The sequence below is a fragment of the Pseudonaja textilis genome, chromosome 3 (genome assembly GCF_049901715.1).
Source record: "Pseudonaja textilis isolate UNSWEBS1 chromosome 3, rPseTex1.2, whole genome shotgun sequence".
In the NCBI taxonomy this organism is placed as follows: Eukaryota; Metazoa; Chordata; class Lepidosauria; order Squamata; family Elapidae; genus Pseudonaja; species Pseudonaja textilis.
This window is the reverse complement of record NC_141992.1, coordinates 137,887,680-137,897,828: the sequence shown is the minus strand read 5'-3', so window position 1 is coordinate 137,897,828 and position 10,149 is coordinate 137,887,680. Positions and strand designations below refer to the sequence as shown.

Genomic DNA, 10,149 nt, shown 5'->3' with positions numbered 1-10,149 from the left:
GCTCAAAGTCTGCCGCCATCCCTCTTTTCAATCTTGACCCCCGGATAGCTGCCTCCAGAGGGAGAAAAGAGCGAACACGACCCCACGCGTTGCGCCCCCCCACCCCGCACCATCCCGACGCGTTCGATTGCGCTTGCGCCAGCCGCCCTCCCGGCTGGCGGCCTGAGAAAGTTCGCGCATGACTTTTAGCCGCCCTTTCGAACAGTTGGCTGTGCCGTGGAGTCGTTTCCCCCAGTCGCTTCGCAGGGGCGAAGTCGCTCGGGTATTTCCGACAGCGGCCCTCCCTGCCCTTCTCCCCCCCCCCCGGAATCTCCACACAGGGGGAAAGCAGGGACTGAGACGGGAGCCGCCGCCGCCGCCGCCGCCGCCTCGGAAGCTGGAAGATGGCGGTGGCGGGGGAGAGGAGGAGGAGGAGGCGGCGGCAGCGGAGCTTGTCGCGCAGGCGAGGCTGAAGCGAGAGCGCCCTTGAGAAACTCTTCTCCCGTCGCAGCGGCGGCGGCGGCGGCGGCTGCTCCTCCTCGAGCTTCGCGCGGCTCCCTCCCCCGCGCCCCCCCCACCCGTGACTTCCCCCGCCTCGGGCCGGGATGAGCCTCGTCGGCGCCGCGCTGGTCGCGCTGCCCGGGCGGCTGCGGGCGAGTCGTTGCGAGCGGCTGCCGCGGCTCTGAAGGGTCCGCGGCCAAGGGGGGAAAAAGAGGCTCCGGACCTGCTGCGTTCGCTTCTGCGGGGAGGATTCCCCCTCGCTTGCCGGGAAAGATGTCGGATACCAAGGTGAAAGTGGCCGTCAGAGTCCGGCCCATGAACAGGCGAGGTAATAAATCCGATGGAAGAATCAAAACCGTGCACATTTCTCCCTGAAACGATCCCCTCTCCTCCTCCTCCTCCTCTTCTTCCCTGGCCAGGCTCTTTGCGGAATGCACTTGTTTGCAAAAGAGTTGGGGTGGGGGAAGCAAAAAACGGGGGGTTTCAGAGTTGCAGCTTTTCGGGCAAGGAAGCGCGGGGGGTTGTTTGTCGTTCCCACGATTTCGGCAAACTCTTTGCAACGGCGGAAGGTCCGTGGGAAGCGGGCTGCGGAGCGCGATCCTGCGGAAAAAAACGGGAGCTCTCGGATTGTGCCGGAGGAGCGCTTAGAGCAGAAATCCTCTCGAGTGTCTTGCTGGGCTTCAACCCCGCCGCGCTCCTTCTCAGTATTTGGGAGAACAACGCCCATCTTGCTTCCTTGGCTTTTCTACTCGTGAGTGGGGAATGGGGTTGTTGTAGTGTTGTGTTTTGTTTTGTTTTGGCTAGGCATGAGGGGAAAAAAAAATCGGGAAAAGTTCCCGCTGGTTAGCGATGAAGTGTGTTGTAATCAATCAACCCATCCATCCATCCATCAATCACAAGAGAGCTGGGAGAAAAGTAGGCTTTGGGGCAGACAAAAGTTCTGAAGTGCCCTGTGTTGCATTCTAGAGTTGGAGTTGAATACCAAGTGTGTTGTGGAAATGGAAGGGAATCAGACTGTCTTGCATCGTCCGCCTTCAAACAACAAGCAAGGAGAAAGCAGGTAAAAGAAAAAAGCCAAACCTGTGTCCTGGAGCCCAGCAGCTTTTGTTATCTGCACCACATCAGTTGCTTCCTTAATCTGCCTCTGTTCCCCCAAAAAAAAAAAAAAAGGTTTTGGCCACGATCCCTTTCTGGCTCATGCAGGTGCCAAGTAGAAATAAGGCTAGTTAACCTGCAGAACGCCAGAGTATCCAGCTGCATGAATAAAAAGTGAATGCTGTCTTCTAAATAATTTGCATTACAGTAGTATGTGTGTGGGGTTTGGGGTTGATCTGAAAGACATTTAGGATTTCAGGCAGAAATGGAGGCTGTTGTTCATAAATATGTGCAGAATACCTCTCCTGGATTCCTTATTAATTGTGGTTTATTTCAGTTGTGAGAATATATCTGGCATTTATTTATAAATCCTTGAAAAGAGCAATTGGAAATCATCCCAAATACCAAAATAACTTTAAAAATAGATCAGATTTCCCCCCATTCATTTGAGATTCATAAGGAGGACTTATGCAGCAAAGGTGCAGAAGGAAAATTTACATTTTCTACTTTTTGATAGTGATCTCCTGTCTAAAATATGAATCTGTGTCTCTGTGAGTTTTTATTCAGTGGATCTGAGTTACAGCTTTCTTATAAAAAAGGAAAGTTATATTATTTGAACCTGTCTTTCAATGAAAATTATGTGTCTTAAATATGGAGATGAGAGATAAATGACTATTTGATGTGTAAGGGATACTTCTGTATAATTTTATTATAGTGTTACCTTTATATTCCAGTATTTTCTATTATATCAAGATACTGTTCCAGGGAATTAAAGGAAATGTTAGGTCTATGTGAAATTTGGATTCAGAGATTTGATTTGAAGGCAATTAATTCGACTCTCCTACTTGAATTTCCTTTCCAAATTAAATCAGAAGCCAAAATGAATGGCCTTAAACTTGTCTAAATTATTTCAAAACCTCGGCATATGCCCAGAAAGATTTTTTTATTCAAATCAAAATCTAAACAATTGATCTGGTTAAACTCCAGTAACTGAATTGGATTGATTTTCTGACTCTTTGATTCATCAAGTCAAAAAAAATTTCTAAATCAGATTCATTTGAATTGAATCAGGTTGATTATCTTTTTGAGCAATTGAGACTCTATTCTCTGTATCAATGTCATAGTAATTCTATAGTTAGTATGCATAGCTATGACTGATTTACAACATTATACTAGGAATGCAAGTCACTATAATGTAGAGTGTCACACTGAATACATCTGAATGTATTAAACAGTAGGGCTCCATATGGATAGTTTGCTTCAATGAAAGATAAAGGAAAGCTCACTCTAGAATCTGTTTCCTGAAGAGACTTGGCTCCTTTACTTTCAGAATAAACTGAAGTGGCCATATTACTTTCCTCTCTTCTGCAGCATCCTGCAGTTTCTCTGGCACTCATAATTGGCAGAAGTCTTCCAAGTCAGCTAGTAAAAGAATTAGAAGAAGTTTCTGCACAAGTACAGTATCTTACGAAAACTGTACTAACTTTTGCAAGTGCTGAAGGAAATTGCAAAGGGATGTGTAATGTTTGTTTGTACGAACGTTAGTTGTTACGTATTACTAATTATGTCTGCAAATAGCTCACCAGGTAGCTTAAACATATACAGGTAGTCTTCGACTTATGACCATTCATTTAACAATGGTTAAAAGTTATGACAGCCTTGGAAAAAGTGACTTATTGTCAGGTGCAAGAAACCAGAATTGCTAGTGAATATGCCCAGGTAGATATTTTTGTTGATCACTTATAGGAAACTTGTCAGATTGACTGCATTCCCTTGGAAATAGTCAGAAAAAGCTTCAGGGATTCTGAGATAGGTCAAGTCTGTGGAGGTTTCTGCAGTGCAAGGATTCTAAGCTTGGCCCGCTCTTAACTCATCCCTCCAGTGTAGCTTGAGTTTCCACCACACTAATGTTTTGACCTCAGATATTTTCTCTCCCAAACTGATTCCATGCTGGAATGTCTCTTTATTCCCCCTAAAGGGATTTCCTCTCCTTCAGCTTGTGATTCCACTATACTTATAATTTGTGCTCTACTTACAACCCTTGTATCACCTCTACAGTCATGTGGTCACAATTCAGGCAATTGGCAACTGGCTTGCATTTACAGCCAGTTGCAGTGTCCTATGGTCACGTAATTGTGATTTGCAGCTTTTTTTTGCCCATTTCTGGTTAAAAAAAAAAGCCTTTTGGGAAGCTGGATTGACTCAAGAACTGTATGATTTGCTTAACAACTACAAAAATTGTGGTAAAATTGGGCCTGACTCAACCTATGACCACAACAACTTAAAATGAAAATTCTGGTTTCAGTTCTGGTCATAATGTGAGGACTATCTGTACAGTGTAGCCTAATAATTGAAATAAAGATTCACAATCAAACTATTGTGAAACAATGCAATAGGTGGATTCAATACTTGCTTTACAGCTTTTTCAGAAGAGAGAGCAACATAGGTTTCTTGCAGGAGGTAATTGCAAAGTCTGCTGCCCACTGATGAGAAATATCTATTTTCTCCTGCCCATTGATAGAACTTCAAATGGAAGTAAGTTGTGAATCAGACTTTTCCACTCTATCACCAAAAGCTGTAGTATCACCAAAAGCTGAGTGGCAATTTTTTGTGCCACAGTGACTAGCAGCCCAGGAGTAATGACAATTCCAGAAGTGCTCTCAAGATTCTCATCTACCACTGACTTCGTTGTAATTTGTTATCAATAGTCTAATGAAGCTATAGCCCAGTCCCATCAAAAATTAGATGTATCCAAAGATAGTAAAAGTAATAAGCTTTAATATGTCCAGTTCTGCTTCCAAGATACTACTACTTTCTCTTTGTCCTGCTTAGTTGCATGGGCCATTTTTTTTTTTTTTGGTATTTCACATGCTCTTCCAATAAAGCTTACAATGTACAATGTGAACAGATGGATTGTTAGCTGACATTGATTTGGCTTCTATGTCTAAGAGAAGACTAAATTACTTGGGTCTTACTACTCTGAGTTCACTATTAATCATTACACCATGCTGGCGCTTACATAGAATCAAGCTGATAACAACCAAATAAGTCTCATTGTAACACAATAATTTATATTTAAGATTTAATAATAATTCTTGTGTGCTTAAGTCCTAATGGTTTTCTGCAGTCTCCCATGCAGATTGAAATGATTACTATATTTCATGTAGGAATGTGCAAAACATTTTGAGTTGAAACATCCAGTATCAAGTTCAAAATGGATTATTCAGATCAATCCAGAAAATGTTTCAAGCTGAGAAGAGTTATTTCCAAGTTCAAAATAATTGCTTTAAACTTGAAAGAGGGCTTCTAAATTTTTACAGTAATTGATGCAACGTATTTTGGACATGAAATATTTTGATTTTAAAATGATGCGGATATCTCTAGCTCGATACCCGTGCTTTGCTACAAAACTATGTGGTCGGGCTTATTTTGGGGGAGGAAAATAAGGAAAAAGAATTCTTCCTCTGCCTACTAACATCCATCGTTATTCATCAGGCTAGAGTTGAGGGCTGTTTGGAAACTGAAATAGTATTTGTGTGAGCAAGGAGACAGCAAGGAGCCTGGGCATGGCTTAGCTCAACTTTCTGTACTAAAGCTGCTTGGTGCTGTGAAAGTAAAACTGAAGCTCCTCTCCTCTGCTTGTGTTTTGCATTTGGAACAGATTTCTTTTCAGGTGGGGAGTGGGATAGAACTCCTTGGCATCAGAGCGTGTTAATAATAACATACAAAATACTGGTGCTCTGATGGTCATTTCAAAAAATCCTTTCTTACCGAGCACCTAGAAGCCAAGAGGAACATACGTGCCAGATTTCAAGTTTGTAGGCTTTACAAAGTTTGTAGATTTTGTGATGATACGTGAGTGGTATTTTGCTTTTATACATATAGATTATAATGAGTTAAATGTTTTTTTATTTTTTTCAGAGATTATATGGTACACATATATTTTAAAACAAGATACAGTATATTTAGATAACATTTTTAATTCTAACTTTTTAAATCACTTTTTCATTAGAAGCAATATATGCCTTGTATAGTGGCTGATGTGGTTATTTATCATAGCCTCAAGCTTTAGATCAAGTTAATAGGTAAAAGTTATAGCTGTGGTGAGTTAGTAGTTCACTGTAAAACCCTCAGTTTCATCTTATCTAAGTGGAGTGTCTGGTGAAATGAGACAGATACCAACTGTTTTTTTATCCAACATATTATCAGCCAGATAGAAGCTGCTATGCAGGCCCTCTTATAATATCACCTGCCAGAAGCAGCCGATGGAATAACAGCTGACTGCATCCTTAGTCTTTATTTATAGAAAACTAAAACAAAGTTATTCTGATTTTTTTTAAATTGCTCATCATGTTCATTTTTTTCAGTTTATAAAATATTAAAATATTGTTAAATATAAACATTTACCCATTAACCACATTGCTTTTGTCTCAGATGTTGTGTGAGATACTAATTATTAGAGTGTTATTCTAAAATTATGAATTATTAAAACCCAGGTCCTAAGATGGCAGATCTGTGGCAATACTATTAAGATATTAAAATAGGGATCTTTTTTTAGAAAAACTTTTTTTTTCTGGTCATGGCCCTTATTTAGAAATATCATAGTAGTGGAAGTTACGGAGGCGGCTCCCCCACCTGAGAAGCGGCTAAAATGCTTCCACGGTTCCCGCCGCTTCTGCCGCTGTTATTGGAGACGGCGCTGGCGAGAGAGAGACAGCTGCAGCTCGGCCTGAGTGCTTGGAATGCAGGAACAGGCTGCGCACTGGGGCTTTTGCAAACTTGCAGAGCCCGAGGCTGGAGCACCAAGGGTAGCAGCAGCAGAGACGCTCACTCGGCTCTTCTCGCGCCCACCCAGCTGCTCGGGATTAAACCAAAACTCAGCGCACGGTGCTCCCAGGTACCTCAACATCTTTTTTTTCCTGTTGTTACGGGGACAGGAGAAAAGCGGGAGCGACTCAGTTGCTGGAGATGGCGCTGGTGCGCGGAGGGGGGAAATTAATTCACCGGGGCTCAAAAAAAAAAAAAGGCCCGGCCTTATTTTGTGAGAAATACGGTATATACACACACTGTATATATATTCTCCTTTTGGATAGTGAAGTTTTCACTTTCCCCATCATAATCTTTTACATGCAGTTGAATATAGATATATTAAGATATTTTAATTCAACCTTTCCCTAAATTCTTAAATTATTTAATTTACTAAAAAGCACAATGGCAACAGCGAATGGCCTATTTAACGAAAAGAGACTTGGATGCATGCTTAAAATATCTTCCAGTCTTATAATCTTGTTTCAGTATCCTCTTGTTTCAAATGTACAGCAACTAAATGTAGCCCATAAACTTTGGACCTGCTGAAACTTTGAACTTTCAAAAAAAACATTATTTATTCAATGAACATAACATTGTGGCCCAGATGGACAGTAAACAATCACTCCCGTGCTGACATGGTCAGTTAAAACCATGGGGTTGTAATGTTCATTAAACAGTAAGCAAACGATAATGTTAGTGAGACTAGAACTGAACAACAGGGTTGTTCAGGGTTGAAGGAAAATTGATGGTTCCAATGTTATCAACAACTGATGGCAGTACTGATATGCTGGAAGCTGTGATGTGTTCTTTCACTTTAGTTGGCAACAATTAGGGAGGAAAAGTTGCTATTATTTGTGAAATCGAAAACTGTAGTGAGTGCTTGTCAGCTGCTTTAGGGATATGCCATGGTTGCTGCCAAAAGAGGCTCTCTTAATGATATTCATTGTTGAATGCAGGTTATTTATGGTGATGAGTACTTTATTGACCCAAAAAATAAAGATGTGAAACAGGAAGAGCTGATTTGTGTGATTAAGACTCAAGTGGAAGACCTGTGATGACTGCTAACAAGCTTCATATGAAAAAAGGTTGATACGATTACAGTCAGCAAAACAGTCGAAAGAAAATTTGTGTCAATCTTGGTATTTCACCGAAAAGTAATGGTTCCATTGTTCACGTTCTTCAATATTGGAAAGTCTGTCCCAAATAGGCTCTTCACATGCCCATGATAGAGATAAACAATTCACAAGTTGAAATTTGCTCACAATTGTTGTCATACTATCAGAATAAATATGAGGAATTTCTTCATAGTATCATGACAGCACCCTACCCATAGGCTAATTGTTATGACCCAGAAATGAAACATCTATCCATAAAGTACCATCACAAAGTTGATAGAGAAAGAGAGAGAAATAGACCTCAGGTCTAATTGTATATGGGAAGGTACATAGAATGTTATTTGTATTGATTTCCTTCAATCTGGCACCACAGTCAATTCAGTGCTACATTGTAACACTCAAAACTTTGAAACAACAGTTTAGTAGCATTCAGAAGCACAAAAATGAAATTTTGCTTCAGCATGAAAACACCATGCCTCACAAGTCACCCAAGAAACAGTTGTGATGTTAATTTTCACTGGTAGACTATGCAGGCTGGGTGCTTTGCAAATTCTACGTTTTTGCAAAATAGAAAAAATTCCATTGTGGGTACCTGACTCAAATGAACAGATTGGAAGGTTTCTTTCACGATGGCTGTAAGAAGTTTGTCCCTTGTTGGCAGAAGTGTGGAGCAAATGGTTGTGATTATGTGGAAAAGTAAAGACAGTAACAAAAGAGCTTATTTCAAGAATTATTTTCCTGTTTCATTTATTAACATACCCCAAATTAAAACTAAAGATATGGAGGTGGAACAGTACTTTTCATTCAACCCATCGTATAATAGTATTATTTTTTTCTTCCTTTAAATCATGTCTGATTCTTGTTCAGACGCCTGGACAAGTCCTTGCAGTTTTGAGGACAGCATTTTTCAGAAGTGGTTTTCCATTATCTCCTTCCAAGGGCTGAAAGAAAGTAACTGATCCATGATCACCCAGCTGCTTTGTGCCTAAAGCAGCAGTAGAAGTCATAGTCTCCTGGTTAGTAGCCTGATACCTTAGCCCAGGGGTCCCCAACCACCGGGCCGCGGACCGGTACTGGTCCATGGAACATTTCCTACCGGGCCGCCGGTTTGCTGGGCACCGCCATCTTCTTTGACAAGAAAGTGCTTCCGGGTGAGCTTTTCCAGTTGGAAAGCAGCGTTTGGGTCCTGAAGGAATCCTCGCGCCTTAGTTTCAGCGAAGTGGGGGGGCTTCAAACGAAACTAAGGCGCGAGGATTCTTTCAGCACCCAAGGCAAGGCGAGCCAAGCGACCGTCCCGAAGCCATCCCGAAGCGAAGCCCATCGACAAAGGTACAAAGGAGGAGTTGAAGGTGGCGGGTAGAAGCGGGGGAGGGCTGGCTGGCCGGTCGCTCGGCTCGCCTTGCCTTGTCATGCATGCTGATGCCGGTACCGGGCCGCTGATCATTTTGTGATGCCGGTACCGGGCCGTGGCACAAAAAAGGTTGGGGGCCACTGCCTTAACCATTACACCAAATTGGCTCTCAGTAGTACTATGGTTACATGCAAAAATTTAAGCACTTTTGGATTCCAGGAGGGCACAATCATCATGGAAAGCAACACAATGTACATTCAGGTTTACTGAATCACAGCTTGAATATAATTGCTGCTTTAATAGGTTTCACAATTGCAGCTAATTGAAGGTATATACTATAGCATGGATCCACAGGGTTTTCCGCAAGCAATGCAGTTCTCTAAATTAGCCATAGATACGGAAAGTTCTTGCTACTCTTTGATTTTAGAAAGCTATCCCAAAGTAGAGAAGATAGCAAGAAAAAAAGCTGGCAAAAGCAGCAGTAAGCACAATGGTACGTTTCATACACACACACATATACACAGATTACTCTACTAACTCCTCTTTTTCACTTTATAACCTAAAAATACTGGACTCTGAACAACTGGTTTTTATCAGTCTTGTCTTGGAATAATGTTATAAATTAACATGCAATTTCAGGGAGAGGTCTGGCTATTTTTAAGCAGTTCTGTATCGTGGAAGTTCATGTCCTAACATTTGGCACTTTAATCCATTAGTCATACATACCTTAATCAACTTCTGGTTTGTGCATGTCATTGTTTCTGTCCATCCTAAGGTTAAAAGATTATTTGCTGGACAAGGCTGCAAAGAGGTTTCATTCCACTGAAACATACATTCTCTCTGGTTCAGCTAGCAATGTCCAAAAGTTGATGCAACTTCTACATATGGTATATCTGCAAATCTGAATGCATACTGACTATTTGTATTTAAATTGTTTATAGATTTTGAATCAGAAAATAATGAATAAGAAATCGCAGAGGTTTGAATACACTTTCAGACAGTATAACACCTCTCTTGGCAGAAATTAAATAATTCTACTCAGCTGAGTCTTTTTGTTGGATTCCGCCCCCCCGCCCTCGCCAATTTTTCTTGCAGAAATATTCTTGTCTCCTTGGGGGTACTACATGTTGAGATTGCTCACAGATCTGCATTAATAATCAAAATATTCCGAAATCTTTACTTTTTTTTCTTGTAAATACTTCATGTAGATATGGAGGCACCTTTCACCTAACTGACTTCTGAAATATCCAATCTTTTTTCAGCTTTTGTTTCTTCAGAGTGTGGGACATTACCTTCTAG

At 41.4% G+C, this 10,149-nt stretch overlaps 1 protein-coding gene across 15 annotated transcripts in view; it reads left to right on the top strand.

Moving 5' to 3' along the window:
- The first annotated feature begins 314 nt into the window (after nucleotides 1–314).
- KIF13A (kinesin family member 13A) overlaps nucleotides 315–10,149 on the top strand; it is a 73,529-nt gene continuing 63,694 nt past the window's right edge. For all 15 annotated transcript variants that reach the window (XM_026699546.2, XM_026699542.2, XM_087930926.1 and 12 more), the window contains exons 1-2: nucleotides 315–808; nucleotides 1,447–1,540. In XM_026699546.2, coding sequence (XP_026555331.2) covers nucleotides 754–808; nucleotides 1,447–1,540 — 149 coding nt within the window. In that variant the 5' untranslated portion in view covers nucleotides 315–753. The remainder of the gene's footprint in view (nucleotides 809–1,446; nucleotides 1,541–10,149) is intronic.